This window comes from Erinaceus europaeus, chromosome 2, assembly GCF_950295315.1.
Source record: "Erinaceus europaeus chromosome 2, mEriEur2.1, whole genome shotgun sequence".
NCBI classification, from domain to species: domain Eukaryota; kingdom Metazoa; phylum Chordata; class Mammalia; order Eulipotyphla; family Erinaceidae; genus Erinaceus; species Erinaceus europaeus.
In genome coordinates, this window is record NC_080163.1 from 14,009,150 (window position 1) to 14,036,040 (window position 26,891).

The 26,891-nt window shown below is 39.3% G+C and overlaps 1 protein-coding gene across 3 annotated transcripts in view; it reads left to right on the forward strand.

The window, feature by feature from the left end:
• LOC103115692 (bifunctional heparan sulfate N-deacetylase/N-sulfotransferase 3) overlaps positions 1-26,891 on the forward strand; it is a 230,622-nt gene that overhangs the window by 107,164 nt on the left and 96,567 nt on the right. For all 3 annotated transcript variants that reach the window (XM_060177023.1, XM_060177028.1, XM_060177040.1), the window contains exon 6: positions 10,512-10,640. In XM_060177023.1, coding sequence (XP_060033006.1) covers positions 10,512-10,640 — 129 coding nt within the window. The remainder of the gene's footprint in view (positions 1-10,511; positions 10,641-26,891) is intronic.

A 26,891-nucleotide genomic window follows, 5' to 3' on the forward strand; every position in this document is an offset into this window, starting at 1 on the left:
TCCCTTTTTGTTGCCCTTGTTTTTTATTTTTGTTGTAGTTATTATTGTTGTTATTGATGTCTTCATTGTTAGATAGGACAGAGATAAATGGAGAGAGGAGATGAAGACAGAGAGAGGGAAAGACAGACACCTGCAGACCTGCTTCACCGCCTGTGAAGCGACTCCCCTGCAGGTGGGGAACCGGGGGCTCAAACCGGGATCCTTACACAGGTCCTCGTGCTTTGCGCCAAGTGCGCTTAACCCACTGCACCACTGCCTGACTCCCACACATACCTTTTTATAAAAATAAAGATGACTAAAAAAAAAAAAAAAAAAAAAAAACTTCACAGAGAAAAAGCTCCACCTTGCAGGAAACGTGTCATTATCTAGACAACTAATGTTTTAAGGATAATTCTTTTCAATTCAACTATAGGCTAAAAATATTTCACTGACACTACTGCTGTTCATCAGGCACTGATGTTACAACACAAAGAAACCATGACATCTAAGTTGCAGATGTAAGAGTCATTGTATCTTCAAAAACTTATTTTATATATAAAGCTAATGCCAATTTTCCATAGGTTAACCACGGTGTTCTTTTACAAGATAAACTGTCCTCTTCGCCGTTCAGACTTGAAAAAAAAAAAAAAAAACAGCTGCAATTTGGTGGCTGAGAAGCATTAAGATATAAGGCAAAACAAATTGTTTAATAATCAGGAACCTAAAGGTAAGACTAGAGCAGATAAGATTTGAGGTCTCCATTTTGGAAAAAGCTAGGAAATCTATTTTAGCTCTATTCCAAGGGGCCTGTGACTTTACTAATTTTTGCCTGAGCCCAGCAGCTAACATGCAGGTGGGCTAAAGCTGATGTCTAGATAAGAATGGGGAACCTTTCAATGGAGGGAGTGGAATACAGAACTCTAGTGGTGGGAACTGTACAGATTTCTCATCCCACAATCTTGTCGATCATTATTAAATCAATAAAAACTGTCAAAAAAAAAAGTATTTATAGTAAGTCACATGTGAAGTCCCACATAATCACTGATAGATCACAGCTATGTAGCACGAGAGAGATTATGCTAACTAAATCATTTACTTTCATTGTCCAGTTTTTTCCATATATATATTTTTTTACCAGAGCACTCTCAGCTCTCCCTGGCTTATGGTGGTGTGGGAGATTGAACCTGGGACTTTGGAGCCTCAAGCATGAGACCCTCTTTGCATAACCATTATCACTGACAGATCACAATCTTATAGCACAAGAGGAGAGATTATGCGAACTAAATAATTTAATTCCATTGTCCAGGTTCTTCCAGAATTTGTTTTGTTTTGTTTTGTTTTGTTTTACCAGAACACTGCTCACGGTGTGTGTAGAGGATTGAACCTGGGACTTTGGAGAGTCTCTTTGCATAACCATTATGCTATCTACCTTCTGCCCAGTAGTTTCTGTATTTTGTTGTGTTATTTGTTTCTTTTACACTGACAGTAAATGTCTGTTGTTAAAACATTGCATTATCATTGCATGTGACTCCTTCCAAATAAGGTAAAAAATTAAATAAACTAAATGAGAAAAATCCAATGAATACTGGTGACATTAGGAGTGGACCTGATTTAGTCCCTTACTCTGGGAAGGGACACCATGGGGTGGCTCTCTGTCAAACCATGTCTGCACAGATGTCTTTAGAGTGAAGTGTAATGGGATTTTTTTTTTAAGAAAGTATTCCAATGTCCTCATAAATTACAGAATGAATAAGGACATTTAATCTGGACCAATTTCCATCTCAACTTCTTCCTCAAGAAAAACAGTGTTCACTATTAAATGAACCTAATGGACACATTCCCCCCCCCCCCGCAGTGTACCCTCCTTCCTTAATGAGAATGAGCACACTACACCTCCAGCTGCCAGCCTCAAGAATAAAGTTTAGAAGGTGGTGGTGCACTGGGTTAAGCGCACATAGTATGAAGAGTAAGGGCTCATGCAAGGGTCCCAGTTCGAGGCCCCAGTTTCCTACCTGCAGGGGGTCACCTCACAAGCGGTGAAGCAGGTCTATCCTTCTTCTCTCTTCCTCTCTGTCTCCCCCTTCTCTCTCAATTTCTCTCTGTCCCATGGAATAAAATAGGAATAAATGACCACAGGAGCAGTGGATTCGTAGTATAGGCGATCCCCAGTGATAACCCTGGAGACCACCACCACCAACAACAACAACAACAAAAATACTCTTCTACTCCTTTAAAATCATGTGTACAATTAATAATACAATTTAATAAACTAAATCTCTGAAGCCTTTATTTAACATGTCTTTTTTTTTTTAATTTCTCTCTGCACTACCAGAAGTTTGCTTGGATATGTCCTATGAGATATATTCATTTTCCTTTCTTCTGAAAAATATTTTATCTTTTTTTTATTTATTTTCTCTTATTCTTGTCCTTGTTTTTTTTATTGTTGTAATTATTGTTGTTGTTATTGATGTCGTCATTGTTAGATAGGACAGAGAGAAATGGAGAGAGGAAGGGAGAGAGGAGGAAAGACAGACACCTGCAGATATGCTTCATCGCCTGTGAATTGACTCCCCTGCAGGTGGGGAGCCCGCCTCCAACCAGGATCCTTGCGCTTTGGGCCTCATTTGCTTAACCCGCTGCGCTACCGCCCAACTCCCTTGATCTGTGTTTTAAGGGCATGGACCTTGCAGGTAACACAAGCTCTCACAGATTCTTGTGTTAATGGAACTATCCCTGTGGTTTCACTTTTGCAGCAATCCATGGAAGCCCTCTCTGTTTGCTTGGTGGGCTCCTGAAGAGAATTTCCAAATGGAAAAAAGAGTCACCAGTCAACTGATTATACAGGGAGAGAGAATAGGACTTGGAATCCTCTAAACAGAAATTCAGACTGAGAAGTATCCCATCCGAGGGGAGAAAGAGCAGAGAACTGAGGCATCAACAGTATTTACATCACACTCATATTTTAGAATGTGGGATGAGAAACCCTTGGTTTGTTTTTTTTTAATAACCGATTCACAAAGAGAGCTCAAAAAGTCTTAAGTCTTCCTTTCAAACCAAGTATTGACCCTGCTATACCCAATTCAGTTCAGATGTAATTTGAACATCATACTGAACTCTCGATTCCAAGCCGTCTCTGTGTGCCGTCAATATTTATTTTTTTAACTTGTTTAAAGAATTTTTTAATATTTATTTCCTTTTTGTTGCCCTTGTTGTTTTTATTGTTGTTGTAGTTATTATTGTTATTGATGTCATTGTTGTTAGATAGGACAGAGACAAATGGAGAGAGGAGGGGAAGACAGAGAGGGGAAGAGGAAGACACCTTCAGACCTGCTTCACCGTCTGTGAAGTGACTCCCCTGCAGGTGGGGAGCCGGAGGCTCGAACTGGGATCCTCACACGGGTCCTTGCGCTTTGGGCCACGTGCGCTTAAGCCGCTGCGCTACCGCAGGACTCCCTCGATATTTATTTTTTATAGTAATACTCTATTTCCCTCCTCCCACAGCCTTGAACCACTGTCTTGACTTTCATGTGTTAGTTATGGTTCTTCTTCCCACGGAGTCTATTATACAACTTCTGTCCATCCCACTGCAGTCTATCCCACAGGCTAAGCCAGGTGTTTGTTTGTTTGTTTGGTTTTGGTTTTGCCTCCAAGGTTATCGCCAGGGCTAGGTGCCTGCACTATGAATCCACTGCTCCTGAAGGCCATTTTTTCCCACTTTGTTGCTGTTGTTATTGATCTTCTTGTTATTGGTGGTGGTGGTGGTGTTGTATAGAACAGAGAGAAATCAAGGTGGGGGGGGAGACAGGAGGGAGGGAGAAAGATAGACACCTGCAGACCAGTTCACTGCTCTTCAAGTGACCCACCTGCAGGTGCTTGAACCAAGATCCTTACACTGGTTCTTGTGCTTCGTGCTTTGTGTTGCTTAACCCACTGTACTACCTCCCGGATCCCCTAAGCCAGTCTTTTAATCTTTCTAAAATGACACCTTGACCTTCCTAATCTTGACTACTTCCAATTATTTCCACATACCTTCACTTACCCTTCAGAGATCTAAAAGCTATTTCTTCTATCTTTCTATCTTCTGTGTCTCTATAGAGTCTTAATACAGACTCATTCCAGCCAAAACAGTTTGCAACAATATTGCTGGAAGGGTTTTATGCATTTATCATTCTAGCTACTTTGAAAGACTTTATGGGTACCCTCCAATCACTCCTAATCCCCTTATTCCTCAGTATCATCTTGTGATCTTATATAATGAAATACAAAGTGTGTTAGTGGAAAGCAACTCAATAACCACATGATGTAATTCTTCCCTAAGAGTCTGTATAACAAGTAAACTGGTAACTCCACTAGGAATATAGAAGCTTACTATATTTCAAGGTGAAACCTACTATGTTTCAAGGTGGTAGTGTTTCTGAGTCCCCAGTCCTACTGCTCTACTTACTCAACAATTTTTATCTTCATTTAGTAAGGAACTTACGTAGCACCAGAACTCTCAAACCCTTGTTATGAAATGGCTAACTTCTTATTGTAGTTTTTTAGATTTATTATCTTTTTATTTACTTATGGATAGAGACAGCCAGAAACTGAGAGGGGGAGATAGAGGAGAGACACAGAGAGATACCTGCATTACTGCTTCACCACTTTCTTTTTTTTTATTTTCTTTTTTTTTTATTTAAGAAAGGATTAATTAACAAAACCATAGGGTAGGTACAACTCCACACAATTCCCACCACCCAATCTCCATATCCCACCCCCTCCCCTGGTAGCTTTCCCATTTTCCATCCCTCTGGGAGCATGGACCCAGGGTCATTATGGGTTGCAGAAGGTAGAAGGTCTGGCTTCTGTAATTGCTTCCCCGCTGAACATGGGTGTTGACTGGTCGGTCCATACTCCCAGTCTGCCTCTCTCTTTCCCTAGTAGGGTGTGTCTCTGGGGAAGCTGAGCTCCAGGACACATTGGTGGGGTCTTCAATCCAGGGAAGCCTGGCCAGCATCCTCATGGCATCTGGAACCTGGTGACTGAAAAGAGAGTTAACATAACGAAGCCAAACAAATTGCTGAGCAATCATGGACCCAAAGCCTGGAATAGTGGAGAGGAAGTGTTAGGGAGGTACTCACTGCAAACTCTAGTGTACTTCTGCTTTCAGGTATATATTTTGCAGTAGTTTATAGATACGTGTGAACATATGCTCTCTCTCACAGAAACTGGTGTATATCTAGGTTTTGGGACTTTGTTAGAAAGTGAACCACCTGAGGTGAAATTAGAGTATACTATTAAAGGAAAGGTCTCACCCGAGTAATGAAGCTGAAGGGTTGTCATTCCACATGTGAAGTCTCTGGACACAGTCTGAAGTGAAGCATGTTGAGGTGGCAATCGTTGCATTGGTTAGGTTGTGATCGGCAGATGCAATATTATTTGATATGGATTGGGAGAGGCATACGGGAAAGTGGGCCCTATCCAAGGGTTGCAGGACTGGGGGAAGTAGGGGCTCTATAGTGGAGATGTGAGGTTCCTGCTGTCTTAGGGTTCAAAAAGACAATCGATAGTTAATGTTATCATCACATTATTTGGTAATTGGGTTAACTTTGAAAAGTCCTTTTGTTACGGTTTGCTGTACAGTATCCAGTATCTTGTATATAGCTGTGCTATTGGATGCTTCTGATCTACTTGGTCTAGGCTTTTGAGAGAGTCCGCATATCAAATACACAGCCTATATATTAAAAAGATTCAGTTTGTGTTTTGAGAAACTTTGAGACATACAATTAATTTTATCCCTCTCAAATTAATTAACTAGTGATTTATATGTCTACATTTTGCTAGGAGTGTACATAAACACCATTCCCACCACCAAAAGACTGGCTTCACCACTTTCAAAGCTTTCCCCCTTGCAAGTGGGGACTGGCAGCTTGAACCTGGGCCTTTTTTTTTTTTTATCTGGGGCTCCGTGCCTACACCATGAACCACTGCTCCCGGAGGCTATTTTTTTCCCCTTTTGTTGCCCTTGTTGTTTTACCGTTGTTGTTGGATAGGACAGAGAGAAACGTAGAGAGGTGGGGCAGACAGGGGGAGAGAAAGATAGATACCTGCAGACCTGCCTCACCACCTGCGAAGTGACCCTTCTGCCATGGGGAGCCGGGGGGCTTGAACCGGGATCCTTACGGGTCCTTGCGCTTCGAGCACAATTAACCCGCTGCGCTACCACCCGACCCCCCCTTAACATTTTTAAGACACTTTAAAAAATTGTACTAGGGGGCTGGGAGAGAGAGAGCATAATGGTTATGTAAGAGACTTTCTCATACCTGAGGCTCTACTGCCCTAGGTTCAATCCCCAGCACCACCATAAACTAGAGCTGAACAATGGTCTAGTCTTTATCTCTCATCTCATTAAAATAAAGATTTATTCCCACCTGCAAGGGGATCGCCTCACAAGCGGTGAAGCAGATCTGGAGGTGTCTATCTTTCTCTTGAACCTGGGCCTTTGTGCACTGTAACATGTGTGCTCTACCAAGTGAACCACCACCTGGTCCCCTAAAATACCAACTCTGTGAAGAAAGAGACTTCCAAGCTATTAGACAGCAGAGTTTTATTACCTACTTCCTGTTTCTTTTTTAATTTTTTTTTATTATCTTTAGTTATTTATTGGATAGAGACAGCCAGAAATCAAGAAAGGAGGGTGAGCTCGAGATGGAGAGAGAAGAGACACCCGCAGCACTGCTTCACCACTTGCAAAGCTTTTCCCCTGCAGTTGTGGGCTGGGGGCTGGAACCCAGGTCCTTGCACACCGTAGCATGTGCGCTCAACCAAGTGCACCACCACCCAGCCCCACTACTTACTTTTTCTAAGGGAGATGCAACCCAGTGACAGAGATTCCTATTAACTCTGCTGTAACTACCAGCTGTTCCCAGTTTAGTGTTTAGGAATAGCACATTGACACTGGGTTCCATTGGTCAAGACTCTTATTGACTGTGGCCTTCATAGACATCTCCTAATGACTGCCAATGGCCATAAGATTTCCAGGCAGCCTGGCCCACCAATGTCTAAAGAGCTGTTTGAGGAAATTATTTGGGATTTTTGTAACACAGTAGTCAGGTAAATGACCATATCACACTACAGGCATCTCAACTCCCTGTGGTGCTTCACTAAGCAGCTGAGGGCTTATGGTAATACTCAATCTCTTAGCAGGTGTAGCCCTGCCCAGAATTGCAGAATCATATAGCCCTCTTCAGCGAGTCCCCACTTAAATAGTTTGATGGTTAGACAAAACTCACTTTTTTTTTCCTCACTGCACTCCATTTTGAACAGAATCATCTAGAGAAATCAAATTCCAAAGATGGCTTACAATAATCACACAATTTTTTCAAGCAAGATATCTAACTCAGTTTGTAAAATGGATTCAGAATCATCTGTTTTAAAAAATATATAAGGCTAGCCAAGCATTTTATCACATTTGAGCATTTCATTATTTAGTTTTGGGATATTTCTCCTTACCCCAAGATAACTTCAATCCTTCAAGGATAAAAAACAAATATCTCCTCTGTGGACTTTCATAAAATAAATAATTACTAATTTAAGCTTTCATCTCCAGAAAAATAAAGCCTCCACAAATGTTTATGGGTTAGAACATCTTTTTTTTTGTTAGTGACTGTGTGCATAGCCCTGTGAGAATCTGTGATGCTTTTCCTTTTGTTTCTGTTTTTATTAGTGCTTGAGTAGTGACTTGCAAGATCATAAAATCACAGGGAGGACTTTCCACACCACATTCACTACCAAAATTCTGTTCCCTACCCCGACTCCACACACATTCTGATAACCACTATACTTGTCACAAAATCTTAGAGACATTTGGCTACTTTGGCTCCCCTCCATAGACAGACTAAGCCAGATTCTGCTTAGCTTCCAAAACAAGACAAGATCCTCCATGTTCAGGGTGGTAAGGCCTTAGACTCAGGCTGACTGCTTTGGTGTCGCTGTTGTTTGCAAATTCACGTTTTAATTTTCTATATGATGTGTGATACATTTGAATACAGTGCGACTGTTCTGCAGTGAACTATTTTATCAAGAAACAAATAACTTCTTAAGGTAAAAATTTTTACCAGTTTACCAAAATAGATAGGATAAAGTTTCATTTACATAGTATCATATGATGTTTCAACTGGGCTGAGAATTACTTTCTAAAAACTTTCTCCTAATTCAAGGATTGCTTCCTAAGTGATGAAGTAGGTCTGCAGGTATCTGTCTTTCTCTCCTCCTCTCTATCTTCTCCTCTTCTCTCAATTTCTCTCTGTCCTACCTATCCAAAATAATAATAATAAAAAAAGAATAAATATATTTTTTTAAAAAAACTGGCCACGGAAGCAGTGGATTCATAGTTCAGGCACCAAGCCCCAACGGTAAACCTAGAAGGAAAAAAAAATTACTTTCCAAGGACTAAATTGATATTTACTATAATTCTCATTAAAACTAAAGAAAAATAACTAGTAGATTTTTAGAAAGTCAAAAATCATGGCAAATCCTCTGTAGGTAGTATTTTGAAAACACCAAACAAATTTGCCTTAGGAGTCAGAAAAAAATAATATTGATTTGCTTAGGATAATAAGATCTGTCTTTGTAAAATTCTGTAAAACCTGTAGCTCTCTAAAGTGTATTCATCAATCCTCCACTGCTTCAGGTATAATCCCAGTGCCCATGTCCAGTGGAGAAGCAATTCCAGAAGCCACTTTCTACACCTCATAATGATCCTGGGTCCATATTCCCAGAGCAATAAAAAAAAAAGGGAACTTTTCCAGTGGTGGGGATGGGGTACAGAACTCTGGTGGTGGGGATTGTGTGGAACTATACCCCTCTTATCCAATGGACTTATCAATCATTATTAAATCAATAATTTAAAAAAGGAAAAAGAAATACAGATCATAATGAAGCCGCATTGATTTAGTTAAAGATTATATTATCTTACACAGCTGTAGTTCAGATCTTTTATAATTGCATTGATATTTTACCAGGAAAGCTGTAAGAATTTGAAAAAAAAAAAAAATGTCCTTACCATAAATGTATATAATTAAAATAAATAATGTCTTTCACATACAATGGGTGAAAAACCTTTTTATGAAGTGACCTTTTCTCATTTTCCCTGTGGCACTACTAACTATGCATATTATCAAATACATAGTCTCTTTATATTTGGAACTGACCAACTTCAGGCTTAGAATTTGGGGCAATTATTGCAGCTTGTAGTAGTCCTTTCAAAGGAGAGAAGACCATGATTAGTGTCACAAGTACCTTTTCTAATTTAAAATGTCACTTCCTAAGAACTGTATAAAGTTAATTATCGACTTCACTTTCCAAAGCCTGTGTAGAATTTAGCCCGAATAATTGTCCTTAAAGTTCTTTCCTCGTAAAAAGAAAATGTAGCACAGACAGTTTCAATATTTTTTTTAAGTTTCCCTACTTCTTTGTTTCTTACTTAAGATGCTAGAATGTGCTAGGCTTTATATAAGAAACCTTGATTTGGGGATTTAAAATAAATATGTGACAAAGATCATTGCAGGTCTGTGTTAATTTTTATTAATGATTCAATAATAATTCAGAAAATTGTAACATAATAAGGGTACAATTCCATAAAGTTCCCACCAACAGAGTTCTGTGTCCCATCCCCTCCATTGGAAACTTCCCTATTCTTTATCCCTCAGGGAGTATGGACCAGGTCTATGTCATTGTTAAAATACTTCATGAACAGGCTAGAAATGGACCTACCCTATGATCCTGAAATTCCCCTCCTGGGCATATATCCTAAGGAACCCAACACAGCCATCCAAAAAGATCTGTGTACACATATGTTCTTGGCAGCACAATTTGTAATAGCCAAAACCTGGAAGCAACCCAGGTGTCCAACAACAGATGAGTGGCTGAGCAAGTTGTGGTATATATACACAATGGAATACTACTCAGCTGTAAAAAATGGTGACTTCACCGTTTTCAGCCAATCTTGGATGGACCTTGAAAAATTCATGTTGAGTGAAATAAGTCAGAAACAGAAGGATGAATATGGGATGATCTCACTCTCAGGCAGAAGTTGAAAAACAAGATCAGAAAAGAAAACACAAGTAGAACCTGAAATGGAATTGGCATATTGCACCAAAGTAAAACACTCTGGGGTGGGTGGGTGGGGAGAATACAGATCCATGAAGGATGATAAATGACATAGTGGGGGTTGTATTGTTAAATGGGAAACTGGGGAATGTTATACATGTACAAACTATTGTATTTACTGTTGAGTGTAAAACATTAATAAAAAAAAATAAAATAAAATAAAATTTCCCCCAGAAGGAAAAAAAAAAACTTCATGAACTTACTTTAATGTTCCTTCTATACTGATGTCACCCTTGCTTTCCCAGAATATGAAGTTTTCTCGGGGACTAGAATTTAGTAATGATACTAACTTATACATCCTTTTCCAAGAGAAGAAAAAGCTAGGTCTCAACAAAGGACACATTTGACAGGAACTAGTTCCTTACTTATTGATCTTCCTCCAGGTTCTTCCAAGGCAAACCTGTGGACTTTTCACTCACACAATTTTCTATAAAGAATACCCTGGAGGTCCCAAAGAACTGGACAAAAGTATCCAAGGAGGGGAACTGTTCTTCACTATGGTCCTCAATCCAGTAAGTCTTTTCAGTTACTATTGAGAGAAATAATAACAAATAACTGGCCAGATAAAAATGAATCTGACAAGAAAGTCAAGGTTTGGATAATTATTTGCCACATCAAATGTTCTCATTCTAAACCTGTCGTGGTAACACAATGAAACAACCTCTTGAAGTAGAGGCAGGGCTGGGTGGGTGGGGGGTAGTATAATGATTATGAAAAAAAAAAAAAAAAGGAGAATCTAATGCCTAAGGCTCTGAGGTTTGGTTGAACATTACTTCTATTAATATAATTTAATATTGTATCTGATATCCCTGAATTATGCCTATATCTTGGGATAAGGTGAGGATTTACAGGAAAAAAGAAACTACATAGAATTGCATCTAATCACTAGAACTGGAGATAACAAGAAGCTTTAAGATGGTCATATTTAGTGGTCTGGGAGGTGGCACAATAGATAAAGCATTGAATTCTCAAGCATGAGGTCCCGAGTTCAGTCCCCAGAGGCACATGTACCAGAGTGAAGTCTGGTTCTTTCTCTCTCTCTCTCTCCTCCTATCTTTCTCATTAGTAAATAAATAAAATCTTTTTTAAAGAGCATGTTCGTATTTATGCTTACACATCATGTGATACTTGATATAGCTGTATGCACACATGTCCAATATACAGAGAGACAGTGAGCCCACACAAAAGGTTGGAGATTTAGGAGGTAAACACAGGCAGAAGAAGAGAAGACATACACGTGGGGGGTCCGGCAGTAGTGCAGAGGATAAAGCGCACAAGGCACAAAGTACAAGGACCGGTTCAAGGTAGGTTCCCGGTTTGAGCCTCCCGGCTCCCCTCCTCTCTTGATTTCTCTGTGTCCTATCCAACAACAATGACATCAATAACAACAATAATAATAACCACAACAATGATAAAACAAGAGCAACAAAAGGGGAAAAAAATAGCCTCCAGGAGCTGTCGATTCGTGGTGCAGGCATTGAAGCCCCAGCAATAACCCTGGAGGCAAAAAAAAAGATACGCATGTGGGAGACATTACATGGTGCCTGCATGGAAGACACTCAAAACAACCTCTTTTCCTCACTGTCCGTGGCGGGATGAGGTTTATTTCAAAACCCTAAGACAGGAATGGAACTCTGCTCTCTGGCATCTAGCAACTCCATACCATGCAATTATTTTGATAAGAGAGAAATTAGAGGAGGGAGAGGGAGATAAAGAGTAGAGAAAGAGAGACCTGCTGCCCTGTTTCACTACTCGTGAAGTTTACTCCCCGTAGATGAGGACCCAGGAATTGAACCTGGGTCCTTATGCACAGCAATGTGTGCACTCAGCTGGTGTGCCACCACCAGGCCCCTGACCTTTACTTCTTAATACTTAAGTGCTGGCAGCACAATGAGCCCTTTGGTCCTATTTGTGCTTGAGACTGATTTCTCTGGCATTGTGGGCACCTGTCACTGCCACTAGCAATATTCAAGATGAAACAAATGTAATTTTCCAAATGTAAAAATGAAGTATACTGGCATAAAAGTTGGATAAGAATGTAGAGAGGAAAAAAAAATCAGAACCCCTCCCTTGACTTTAAGTTTACAGATTTTTTAAATATTATTTATTTATTTATTATTGGACAGAGACAGAGAGAAATTGAGTGGGGAAGGGGAGATAGAGAGGGAGAGAGACAGAGAGACACCTGCAGACCTGCTTTACCACCCATGAAATTTTCCCCTTGCAGGTGAGGACCAGGGTTTGAACCCAGATCCTTGCGCACTGTAATGTGTGCGCTTAACTAGGTGCACCACCACCTGGCCCCAGTTTTACGGATTTTATAAGTTAAATTGTAGGTAAACATTTGTCATCATCTGCATGAATTTGATAAACTATACCCATTTATCAGCTCTTAACAAATGAGCGAGACATGTTTGGGAAATGTGCCTAAGTGTTGGTATGCATGAGACCCCTTCTGTTTCATTTGGTTTAAATCCCCCCTGCTTAACACTATTCTATTTACATAACCACTTCATTCTATTTATATAACCGCTGTTAACAAGCACCTCCCTCCAGGGCATTGGTTCAATCCCCACTGTTTCATGATATGTTTTTGCTCCACCCCCCCTCTTTGTCACACCCTGATCCCTTCTTTAGCACACCCTGATTTTCACCAGTCACTTTTCTCTCCACCCTCTCTATGTCACATCCTGTTTCCACCCTACTTGGGAAGTATATATAAAGACAGCATTGTGAGTTTTAGAGTACTTTACCTTGAGTTCAGCTTAGCTCGTCTTAGATTGTGCTGTGTCCTGCATGAATAAAGAGATACTGCCTACAGCTCACCTATGAGTCCCTGGTCGTCTGTTACCTGCCCGTGAAGCCAGCCCGGCGAAAACAACCTAACCCGTCGAAAACAACACCTAAGGACTTTTAAGTATATTCCAATACACTGGAGTTTAAAATTAGAATTAAAACATTACTTTAATACATCTAAGTTTGTTTTCTTCTTAAATGTCAGATAGAGGTAAAGATAATTTGTCTTTTGGGTGAAATCAATAAAGAGTATGCAAAAGTCAGAGTCACTAGGGGCTTTTGGAAGTCTATCAGTGTTCAAATCCTCAAAATATCAATTATTCTGATTTATATATGAGGCTTTGATTCCTCTAACTCAGCTTTGCAAATAGAAGTTTATTTATTTACCTATTTATTTATTTATTTATAAAATTGAGGTGTTTACAAGACCATAGGATAAGAGGGGTACAATTCCACATAATTCCCACCACCAGAGCTCCATATCCAATCCCCTCCCTTGAAAGTTTTCCTATTCTTTGTCCATCTGGGAGTATGGACCCAGGGTCATTATGGGATGCAGAAGATGGGAGGTCTGGCTTCTGGAATTGCTTCCCCACTGAACATTGGCATTGACAGGCAATGAATAGGTAGCAAAGGTCATACTCAGCATCTGGGAGTATAATGAGATGCTACATTTATTTATTTATTTATTTATTTATTTATTTATTATAAAAAGGAAACATTGACAAAACCATAGGATAAGAGGGGTACAACTCCACATAGTTCCCACCACCAGAACTCCGTATCCCATCCCCTCCCCTGATAGCTTTCCTATTCTTTACCCCTCTGGGAGTATGGACCCAAGGTCACTGTGGGATGCAGAAGGTGGAAGGTCTGGCTTCTGGAATTGCTTCCCCACTGAACATGGGTGTTGACAGCTCGATCCATACTCCCAGAGAAATAGAAGTATCTTCTACATTTATCTCATGCAACTTTTTCTAGATTCAGTCAATAATACACAGACAAAAAAATTAAACCAATGTCTGACTATGGACTGAAGATAATTAAAATATTGATTCACTGAAATTTTCAATAATGATCTTAAACCTCTTAAATCTGTGAAGTTCTAATCTTTCATATTTCCTTTCATCATAGCAGTAGAATTTGAAATAAATCATTTGATTCTTTTAACCAACAGATGTTGTGGTGCTGAGGAGAATCTTGGTAGTGGTGTAGTTTCACAACCTTCTGGTCCAAATGAGTGTCACCCAACATGGAAGAAGTGAAATAAAAGAAATAGATAACTTATGCATCGCTCACTTGTGAGAAATATATTTTTCACCAATTAAAAAACAAATTATTGACCTCCCATACTCCCATATACATCGTGGGTCCATACTCCCAGAGGGATAAAGAATAGGGAAACTTCCAGTGGAAGGGATGGGATACAGATCTCTGGTGGTGGGAATTGTGTGGAATTGTACCCTCTTATCCTACAATTTTGTCGATCATTGTAAAATCAATTTTAAAAAAAACTGGGAACTATCTCAAAACAAAGCTTGTGTTAAACTAGGACATTAATTTGGCCTAAATTAACTGAGCAAACTTTCTACGTGTCTTGCTACTTTTCAGAACTGTATCAATAATATTTGAAGATTTTTTTCTCTCTTAAGAAGATTCAGAGGGAATAAAGGGAAGAAAAAATACTTCTCCACAAAACTTGTCCTTTCTTGAGTCAGAAAAACCCTCAGTAGATAATTATATTCAAATTAATGCTGAGATTCAAAATAAATGGCAAAGTTCATCAGACACCTAAAGCTAGCCAAGGATTCCCAAATAACTTCACCCGGCGTGTCAACTCTAACTTTTGAAAGCAATTATAGTTTCCTGAAGATATTTTTGTAAAGCACACTCTTGACTCTGGCCCACTCTAGCCCAAAGGCAGGCTCGGTGACTTTTTTCTTACAGAGTAGTGTAGTCAGTGATGGACTGACCTAAATTCCTTATCCCTAAATAAATATCTGAATAAAGTTTGTATTAAAATTCCAAAAGGTCAACATACAGTGAGTCATCCCAGCAATTTAGCAGTGACACTCTTTTCTAGGTCAGAACAACGATGAGAAAATTTAGGTGCAATCAAAGGAGATATCAGTAGCAGGGAAGATCTGGATTTTAATTATAATGGCTTTGACAGAGAGCTTCAGTGAGCTTAACCAAATCTGGATCACAAATGAGATTTCCTCAGAATGCTGAAGTTAAGGCTTACAACAGGAAGCCAGATGTGTCTTGAAAACATACAGATGTATTTACATAGATTCTATTAAAGTTGAGTTTAAAAATTAAAATATAAGCAGGAGTTTAATTAATACATTTAAATTTTCCCTCCCTATATATCAATATTATATCAAAGCACCATACTGACTTTTATGATTATTGGGTTGGGGTGAGAGCTGGTTCCAGCCAAGTACCTTCGGAGATAATCTAGAATAGATCAAAGCAGGGGGGGAAGCCTCCTTAAACAGAATAATGCTCTCGCCTAAAGTGTTTCACAGTCACTCAAGTATTTTTTCATTTCTAAAGACCAAAGTGTCAATCAACTAAACTTAGTACAAAAAAAAAAAAAAAGAAATACTACAATAACAAAGGTTAGTACTGTCTAGGAGAAATAGAGGCGGCATCTGGTTGAGTGCACATGTTATAATGTGCAAGGACCTGGGTTCAATCCCTCAGTCTCCACCTGCAGGAGAAAAGCTTCAAAGTGATGAAGCAGGGCTGCAGGTGTCTCTCTGTCTTTCTCCCTCTCTGTATCCCCCATCCTCTCAATTTCTGGCTGTCTCTATCCAATAAATAAATAAAGGTATTTAAAAATTAAAATAAGAAAAAGAGAAATAAAATCTTAACCATCTCCAACTGAGTATTTCCAGCATCACCAACCTGGATACCTCTGGCAAGAGTTGATGCAAATATTTAGATTAATAAACTTTCAAGTTCAGATGCAGTTTGGAAATGAACCCCTCAGGCTATTTGCGCCTGAGGCCACTAGAGAATTCAAATTCTCTAGTTCTTTTTCGGATTACAAACTCAAAACTATCAATTTTCTGGTCATAGTTTACCTCCCCTTATGTCCCTTATATGTCTTATGGTAGGAAAGGAATTAAGTTTATGACGGTTTGTTATTGTTGGGACAATAATTTACAATATGATTTTATAAACTTTCTTTTAATTGGCATAACTACCTCCCATGTAATCAAACTACCACGAAAGGATATTCTAATTGCGCCGACTCGAATTAATGTCCGTCTCTAAAATGTGCGGTCTCCATTTTAAACTAATAGATGGCATTCTGTTTGGACTTGACAGTTTTAAGGTCTTTGATAACTTGATTCTGGACATTCTTTAACACTGTATTGAGTCTGACTGAGGAACAGATCCTGAAGTGTTGATGACTCAGGAGGCTAACGAGAATCACTTACTGGATGAAGAGGAGAAGAAATCCACTGACTTTATCCTCACATCACTGTTCTCTACCAAAACAGAACACGAATCCACACCAAAAAAATCAGCAGCACTTACACAGAAATATCCTTGAATAATCACAGAACTATTGAGTACCCTTCTATAAAATGAAAGTGAGAAAAAAGGCTACTTATTTTATGTACCTGTAGAAAAATAATATTCAGAACGCAAGTCCTAAGCACTGGAACTTAAGAAGATGGCAAAAAAAAAAAAGATTCATTGACAATAAATACAATAGATACACCTGCCCTCAATAAATAGAGCTCTAAATGATATGACTTTTATACTTGTACAAAAAGAGGTAGAGAAAGCAGGCTGCCCATCTTAACAAGAATTTCCCAGTTTCAGTTGTCTTAGGAAGATGTGGTAGAACTCATAACTCCTGTGATGAGTAGAAGAGTCCTGAATTAGACAACTGTTTTTGCGGAAGTCAAATCATCTTCTAGTGCTCTGAAAAAGAGATATCACCTTCCATTTCCAGTATTACTACTTAAAACTACAAAATGTTTGAAGTTGTTGCTTATGTTCCTGTTCAATAAATAGACTCTAGATGTTGAATTATTAATAACTAATATCTGAAAGATGTTGTTTTTCTCTCTAACATGCTCGAAATAAAGTTAGTACTTGTTTCACTAGACTTTGTTTTAGTTTGATTTGGTTTGATCTAGTCTAGTTTGGTCTGGTCTGGTCTGGTCTGGTTTGCTTTGGTTTGGTTTGGTCTGTTCTGGTCCAGTCTGGTTTGGTTTGGTTTGGTTTGGTTTGGTTTGGTTTGGTTTGGTTTGGTTTGGTTTGGTTTGGTCTGATCTGGCCTAATTAGTCTGGTCTGATTTGGTCTGGTTTGGTTTGGCTTGGTTTTGCCACAGTAGCGTCTCACACATGTGTGGTTCTACTGCCCCCAGGATGATTTTTGAATTTTTTTTCCAGAAAGGCAGAAAGGGAGAAGGACATAGAAGAAAAAGAGGATGCGGGAGGGGGCGGGGGAGGGGAGGGGGAGGGGGAGGGGAGAGGGAGAGAGAGGGAGAGAGAGGGAAAGAGAGGGAGAGAGAGGGAGAGAGAGGGAGAGGGAGAGGGAGAGGGAGAGGGAGAGGGAGAGGGAGAGGGAGAGGGAGAGGGAGAGGGAGAGGGAGAGGGAGAGGGAGAGGGAGAGGGAGAGGGAGACCATCCCCAGAGCCTGTAGTACTCCCATGTGGCACTGGGGTAAGAATCTAATCCTCCTGGACCTTTTACTTATTAATCCAAAAGAACTGTGGCTTGCCATAACGTTCAGGCTCTTGCCACATTTATTCAAAGCAAACTACTGACAGCATATATTACACACATGAAGCAGTATTATATTTCTTTCAGCAAACTGTTAAGCATCTCAAACAAACAGCAGCTTATCCTTTTATGTTAGTATTTTATGAAGTGCCTTCTCTCCCCGTCTCTCCCCGAGACTGTCTGTCTCTCTCTCTCTCTCTCTCTTTTTCTTCATTTCTTGGTTTGCCATAGCATCCAACTACCATACTTCATAACTCAAATCCCTGAAAGCTAAGCCCAAGTTGTATTTGCTGAAGCTCAAGACTGACAAGTATCAGGTCCCAAGTTCTATCCATGGCATCAAATGTTTCAGCTGGTCTTCTCTCTCTCCTCTCTATCTCTCATTAATTAATAAATAGATCACTGGAAAAAAACATAATCTACATGTGAAGGGCTCATGGATGCTTATATATATAATTCATGTAAAAGGAAACAACTTTTTCTCCTAAGGGATCTCTCTCTCTCTCTTTCATTGACAGTATCTAGAAAACTCTGTGATAACAAAAACACCTTTATTGAAAAACAAATTGTAACAATTACAACAACCTGTATAGTGGCACATGAATCCTGAATACATCCTATACATATTGGTATACCTGTTACTTTTGTTTGTTTGTTTGTTTGTTTTGTTTTGTTTTGTTTTAATCCAGATTCAATACATCAGAATCTCCAGAAAACAGTTTAGGAGATCTGTATACTTGTTAAAAATTTTAGGTAAGCATGGGAGTTGGGCGGTAGCGCAGCAGGTCAAGCTTGCAGCAGATTAAGTGCATGTGGCGTGAAACGCAAGCAACTGGCATAAGGATCCTGGTTCAAGCCCCAGCTCCCCACCTGCAGGGGAGTCGCTTCACAAGTGGTGAAGCAGGTCTGCAGGTGTCTATCTTTCTCTCCCCTTCTCTGTCTTCCCCTCCTCTCTCCATTTCTCTTTGTCCTATCTAACAACGACAACATCAGTAACAACAAGAACTACAACAACAATTTAATAAAAACAACAAGGGCAACAAAGGGGAAAATAAATAAATATTTCTTAAAAATTTTAAAAGTTAGGTAATTCTTACAATCAGGCAAATATGGGGAATAACTACAGAGGAAGAAGCTGGAGAAATCATTCTGGTAATCAAAGATTATGAAAACCACTATAGAAATTGTGGACTTTTACTTGATGTATTAGATTGAAAATGAGTCCAAATCTACAGAAATTTTGTGAAAAGGAGGGAGTTCACATTTTCCTTAGTGGCGAGAGAAATGTAGCTTAAACTGGAGTTCAAAACACAAGCTACTCCTGTCGATCTTTTAAAACTTAATTCAGGGAGTTGGGCTGTAGCGCAGCGGATTAAGCGCAGGTGGCGCAAAGCACAAGGACCGGCATAAGGATCCCGGTTCAATCCCCCGGCCTCCCACCTGCAGGAGAGTCCCTTCACAGGCAGTAAAGCAGGTCTGCAGGTGTCTATCTTTCTCTCCTCCTCTCTCTATTTCTCTCTGTCCTATCCAACTACAACAATAAAACAACAAGGGCAACAAAAATGAATAAATAAATAAAAACTGAAAGGTCACCTGCCTCAGGAATCCTCTGCTGCTCTGGTTTATCGATGCCCTCCTGGCATCCCCATTGTATCTTCTGCAAACCCTTTCAAAGGGCATCACTGCACACTGGGACTTCAACATTGCTTGTGGCAGAGGATGTCTTTTTATCTTCAAAACCTTCCCAGGATCTAAACATGATGCTCTGTACCTGGTTGTTTTTTGGTGGTGGTGTTGTTTTATAACATGTTAAGGAAGAGAATCAGACATTTTTTATTAAATTTATTATTTATTTATTTATTTCCTCTTGTTGCCCTTGTTATTTTATTGTTGTAGCCATTATTGTTGTCATCTTTGTTAGATAGGACAGAGAGAAATGGAGAGAAGAGGGGAAGATAGAGAGGGGAGGAGAAAGATAGACATCTGCAGACCTGCTTCACCACTTGTGAAGTGACTCCCCTGCAGGTGGGGAGCCAGAAGCTCAAACCGGATCGTTAACGCAGGTTCTTGCTCTTGGCACCACCCGCGCTTATCCTGCTGCGCTACCGCCCAACTCCCCATTATAATTATTTTAGCCAAAGCACTGCTCAGCTCTTACTTGTGGTAGTGCTGAGGATTGAACCTGGACATTTTAATGCCTTGGGCATGAAAGTCTGAAACTGACTTATCTAACGACCAACCACTGCAAAAAAAAAAAAAAAAATGTAAAGGGAATGAAATATGGTCCTGGTACACTGGCTTTTAAGTCAAAAGCATCAAGTAGAACCAATTCCACTAATGTGATGGGACTGACTTGTGTATTTGTGTGTAATATTTGTTCTTGTTTAAAGAGATTTGTTGTTTTAATTGTTTTATTGTCGAGAAATTGAGAGCGGTTGGGGAAAGGGAAAGATAGACACTTGCAGATCGGCTTCACCTCTTGTGAAGCGACCCCTCTCCCTTGCAGGTGGGGAGCTAAGGGCTCGAACCGGGATCCTTGAAGGGTTTTTGCACTTCGTACTGTGTGCACTTAACTCAGTGCTTCACTGTTCAGCCCCTGTTTATTTTATTTTTAATAAATGTATCCATTTATTCATTTATTGCATAAAGACAGAGAAATTGAGAAGGAAGGGGAGATAGAGAGAGAGAGACACCTGCAGCCCTACTTCATCACTCTTGAAGCTTCCCCCTGCGGGTGGGGACCAGGGGCTTGAACCCAGGTCCTTGTGCTCTGTAATGTGTGTGCTTAACCAGGTGCGCCACAGTCCGCCCGCCTCTCCCACCACCATCCCCCTTTGCCCCGCTATTTGTTCTTCGCCTATTCAGTTGTCTCTCCTGTGTAGAAAATTATTTCCATTGAGTTAATCCCAGCTGTAAGTACTGGAGTATCACTTCAGTCAGCTCAAATCATAAGAAACTGAGACTCCAGACAGCTGACCAAAATAAGGTTGGTAGGACCCAGAAGAAGCTTTGAGTCTTCTAGAAGCCATGCAAATAAAAATTAGTGGCTTTGATCTTATTAATATGAATACAACAGATCTTTTTCATTTCGGTGCTGTTTTTCCTCAGCTGACTATATACAAAGCAGACATTCCTTCTCTGCTTCAAAAGTGTAGCTTGCTTATATGACTTCTGCAACCTCCTTGATTAATCTTATACATGACCCAATGTAAGTGTACCACACATTTTCCTTATAAGATTTCCCTTCAGTTCTAGCTTTCTAATATCCATGTCATCTTGTCAAATTCCCAAGCAAAAATTTTCTGTTTGGCCCAACTCATTTTTTTTTTGAGTCAGCCACTATTACTTCCAGCCTGCTACAAAATTATTACTCGTGGTTCATGTACCTTTCTGCCCACACACGCCCTTCTATTTTAAGCTCTGGGCAAAGGCTACCTAAGGACAAATTTGTAATAAAAGCTTGGAAGGCACTGTGACTGCTATCTAACCTGAATCAGAATCCAATGGAAATGATAAGTATAGCCTCTATCCAAGCCTACAGATTCAGGAGTTAGCTAGACCTCTTTAAGAAGGGTCTGAGAGACAGCCATGAAAATCTGTTATTCTTATAACTGAGACACTTACACACCCTAAATGTTACATTTAAAAAAAAGAAAAAGAAGAAAGAAGAAGAAGCATATAATAGTGAAATATATTACATGAGATTACTTATTTGGGGGATCTATCAGGAGTAGAATACTTATTTCCAGCTTGTTCCCTATCTATAATTCTCCTATTATCTAACACCTACATCACTGTAAGTTATTTGGATATATATACCTTTGCACCCACCTAGATGAGACAGTATTCTTTTTTATTATTATTTATTTTAAAAAGGAGACATTAACAAAACCGTAGGATGAGAAGGGTACAACTCAACACAATTCTCACTACCAGATCTCTGTATCCATCTCCTCCCCTGACCCTGATAGCTTTCCTGTTCTTTATCCCTCTGGGAGAATAGACCAAGGGACACTATGGGATGCAGAAGGTGGAAGGTCTGGCTTCTGGAATTGCTTCCCTGCTGAACATGGGCGTTGACTGGTCGATCCTTACTCCCAGCCTGCCTGAGAGAGTATTCTTGCAGGAATACTTTCACCTTTGTGCTTCTCAGTGCATCTAACTCAATGTTTTTGGATTTAAGAAAAAGTCACCAAATGCTCTATAAATAATTGACTAACTGCATGAAGAGTTGGTTACACTTTATAGGCATCGCTAGACTCATAGCTTATCCAAATGTGAATAATTACAAGTCTGGTTTTAATGAAACTACATTCTGGCAGCTTCTCTGTAATTGGGTATCCAGGAAATTTTTAATTGACCCTAAATGTTTGGCAGGTTTTTCACAAGCGATGACAAATTAACCTGTCATGAAGCAGTGGGCAGTTATGACTGGGAAGGGCCATAAATTTCATATCTTCGGCCACCTGACTTTAGGCTCAAGGTCACTCCTCTTGCCATCTGTGGAAAATTCGGACATTCTAGTCTTTGAGTCACTGCTCCTCCCCTTACGACGTGCTGTTTCTGCCCTTCAGTAAACTAGTCTTTCTGTGAGGATGCACATTACCTCTTAAAGTGACTCAGTTAACTGGCATAGGAAAATGTGTGGATTAAAATAAATGGATTAAAATTGTTCTGGTCATTATCTAGGGGGAAAAAAAAGGAAATAGGCCATCTCCATTTGGGTAAAAAGCAGAGCTAAAGTGCTCTTTTGAGAAAAGCATAGGCAATTAGATGTAAGTGGAAATGTTGAATGCACTGTAAAAGGACAATGAATAAGAAACTGTATATGTTTACCTTTTCTTTTTTGCCTCCAGGATTATCACTGGGGCTGTGTGCCAGCACTACAAATCTACTGCTCCTGGAGACTATTTTTCCCATTTTTTTTTTGCCCTTGTTGTGGTTGTTATTGTTATTGTTGTTATAGCTGTTGTTGTGGTTGGATAGGACAGGGAGAAATCGAGAGAAGGAAGGGAAGACAGAGAGGATGAGAAAGAGACAGACACCTGAAGACCTGCTTCATCACTTGCGAAGTGACCCCCACTGCAGGTGGGGATCCTTACACAGATCCTTGTGTTTTATGCCATGTGCGCTTAACCTGCTGCGCTACAGCCCGGGGCCCCTGTGTATGTTTACCTTAAAAGAGCAAGTCTTCTTGATGTTATAGGTATACATGTAGTCAATATGCATACCTATAATCAGTATACATATAACAATATATGTATATTGGTAAGAATTTTTTGTTTTGTTGCATCAACATGTTTTATTTCATTTATTTTCTACCCTTACTATGGGTAATCTTTTTCATAACTAATTATGGTATTTATACAGTTTCATGGCACTGTGAAATTAAGCACACATGAAAGCATGATTAAGGCTTACTCTAGTTCCCACAATTAAGTAAAGCAGAAATATAATCAACCCTCAAGTTATAGAATACACATTATAAAGAAATTTAGGAAGGTAGATACAAACTTAAAAGAAGTGCATATTGTACCCTAAAGCAACCAGAAGGACAGAAATCACTAAAGTTAGGGCAGAAATAAATAACATTGAGAATAAGAAAATCATACAAAAGATCAACGAAAGTAAATGTTGGTTCTTCAAAAGAGTAAACAAAATCGACAAACCTTTAGCCAGACTCACAAAACAAAAAAGGGAGAAGACCCAAATAAATTGTATAGGAAATGAAAGAGGAGATATCACAACAGACACCGCAGAAATTCAACATATCATTCGAGGCTTCTATGAACAACTATATGCCACCAAGCTAGAGAACCTGGAAGAAATGGACGATTTCCTAGATACCTACCAACTTCCAAAACTAAGTAAAGAGGAAGTGGATAACATGAACAGGACCATCACAGCTAATGAAATTGAAACAGTTACCAAAAATCTCCCCAAAAATAAAAGTCCTGGACCAGATGGATTTACAAATGAATTGAACAAAACCTTCAAAGAAGAACTAATACCTCTACTTTTAAAAGTCTTCCAGAAGATTGAAGACACTGGAATACTCCCTGCCAGTTTCTATGAAGCCAACATCACTCTGATACCAAAAGCAGACACGGACACAACCAAAAAAGAAAACTACAGACCAATTTCTCTGATGAACATAGATGCGAAAATATTGAACAAAATTCTAGCCAACCAGATACAGCAGTATATCAAAAAGATTGCTCATCATGACCAAGTGGGGTTTATCCCAGGCATGCAAGGTTGGTTTAATATATGTAAATCAATCACTGTGATCCACCACATCAACAAAGGCAAGACCAAAAACCACATGGTCATGTCAATAGATGCAGAGAAAGCCTTTCACAAAATACAACATCCCTTTATGATGAAAACACTACAATAAATGGGAATAGATGGAAAATTCCTGAAGATAGTGGAGTCTATATATAGCAAACCTACAGCCAATATCATACTCAGTGGCAAAAAACTGGAAGCATTTCCACTCAGATCAGGTACTAGACAGGGCTGCCCACTATCACCATTACTATTCAACATAGTGTTGGAAGTTCTTGCCATAGCAATCAGGCAGGAGCAAGGAATTAAAGGGATACAGATTGGAAGAGAAGAAGTCAAACTCTCCTTATTTGCAGATGACATGATAGTATACATGGAAAACCTTAAGGAATCCAGCAAGAAGTTTTTGGAAACCATCAGGCAATACAGTAAAGTGTCAGGCTATAAAATTAACATTCAAAAGTCAGTGGCATTCCTCTATGAAAACACTAAGTTAGAAGAAATTGAAATCCAGAAATCAATTCCTTTTACTATAGCAACAAAAACAATAAAATATCTAGGAGTAAACCTAGACAAAGAAGTGAAAGACTTGTATACAGAAAATTATGAGTCACTACTCAAAGAAATTGAAAAAGACACAAAGAAGTGGAAAGATATTCCATGTTCATGGTTGGAAGAATTAGCATCATTAAAATGAATATATTACCCAGAGCCATTTAATTTAATGCTATCCCCATCAAGATCCCAAGCACATTTTTTAGGAGAATAGAAAAAATGCTACAAATGTTTATCTGGAACCAGAAAAGACCTAGAATGCCAAAACAATCTTGAGAAAAAAGAACAGAACTGGAGGCATCACACTCCCAGATTTCAAACTGTATTATAGGGCCATTGTCATCAAAACTGCTTGGTACTGGAACATGAATAGACACACTGACCAGTGGAATAAAATTGAGAGTCCAGCAATGAGGCCCCACACCTATGGACATCTAATCTTTGACAAAGGTGCCCAAACTATTAAATGGGGAAAGCAGAGTCTCGTCAGCAAATGGTGTTGGAAACAATGGGTTGAAACATGCAGAAGAATGAAACTGAACCACTGTATTTCACCAAATACAAAAGTAAATTCCAAGTGGATCAAGGACTTGGGTGTTAGACCACAAACTATCAGATACTTAGAGGAAAATATTGGCAGAATTCTTTTCCGCATAAATTTTGAAGACATTTTCAATGAAACGAATCCAATTACAAAGAAGACTAAGGCAAGTATAAGCCTATGGGACTACATCAAATTAAAAAGCTTCTTCACAGCAAAAGAAACTACTACCCAAACCAAGAGACCCCTCACAGAATGGGAGAAGATCTTTACATGCTATACATCAGATAAGAGTTTAATAACCAACATATATAAAGAGCTTGTCAGACTCAACAACAAGACAACAAATAACCCCATCCAAAAATGGGGAGAGGACTTGGACAGAATATTCACCACAGAAGAGATCCAAAAGGCTGAGAAACACATGAAAAAATGCTCCAAGTCTCTGATTGTCAGAGAAATGCAAATAAAGACAACAATGAGATATCACCTCACTCCTGTGAGAATGTCATACATCAGAAAAGGTAACAGCAGCAAATGCTGGAGAGGGTGTGGGGTCAAAGGAACCCTCCTACACTGCTGGTGGGAATGTCAATTGGTCCAACCTCTGTGGAGAACAGTCTGGAGAACTCTCAGAAGGCTAGAAATGGACCTACCCTATGATCCTGAAATTTCTCTCCTGGGCATATATCCTAAGGAACCCAACACAGCCATCCAAAAAGATCTGTGTACACATATGTTCTTGGCAGCATAATTTGTAATAGCCAAAACCTGGAAGCAACCCAGGTGTCCAACAACAGATGAGTGGCTCAGCAAGTTGTGGTCTATATACACAATGGAATACTACTCAGCTGTAAAAAATGGTGACTTCACCGTTTTCAGCCGATCTTGGATGGACCTTGAAATTTCTTGTTATATGAAATAAGTCAGAAACAGAAGGATGAATATGGGATGATCTCACTCTCAGGCAGAAGTTGAAAAACAAGACCAGAAACGAAAACCCAAGTAGAACCTGAAATGGAATTGGCATATCGCACCAAAGTAAAAGACTCTAGGGTGGGTGGGTGGGGAGAATACAGGTCCATGAAGGATGATAAATGACATAGTGGGGGTTGTATTGTTAAATGGGAAACTGGGGAATGTTATGCATGTACAAACTTTTGTATTTACTGTTGAATGTAAAACATTAATTCCCCAATAAAGAAATAAATTTTTTAAAAAAGAAGTGCATATTGTGTGAAAAAATTTAAATCTGACTTCTACCTATATTTATGGCCACTTCTTTCAATTATCTCACAAATTCATCTTTTACTCCATATAAGAATAATACATAGTTCCTTAAGCAGGACTTACCTGTTTCAGTACATTAAAATGCTTTTACATCAGGTTTGAAAACCTTATAGAAAATCCAAGATCATATGTAATCTTTCTTTTAAAAAATTATCTATTTATTTATTTATTATTGGGTAGAGACAGAGAGAAAGTGAGATGGGTGGGTGAGATAGAGAGTGAGAGAGGCAGAGAGACACCTGCGCCCTGCTTTACCACTCATGAAGCTTTCCCCCTGCAGGTGGAGACCAGGGGCTTGAACCCGGGCCCTTGTACACTGTAATGTGGATGCTTCACCAGGTGCACCACCACTTGGTCCCCATAATCTTTCTAAAGAAGATTCCCCACAAACTTCTGTAGTTTACAATAGAGGGACTAGAGGTCCAGAACTCTGGTGGTGTGGAATTGTACTCCTGTAATCTTGTAATTTTGTAAATCACTATTAAATCACTAATAAAAATAAATAATAAATAAAAGGCAATTTCAATAAAAGGGGATA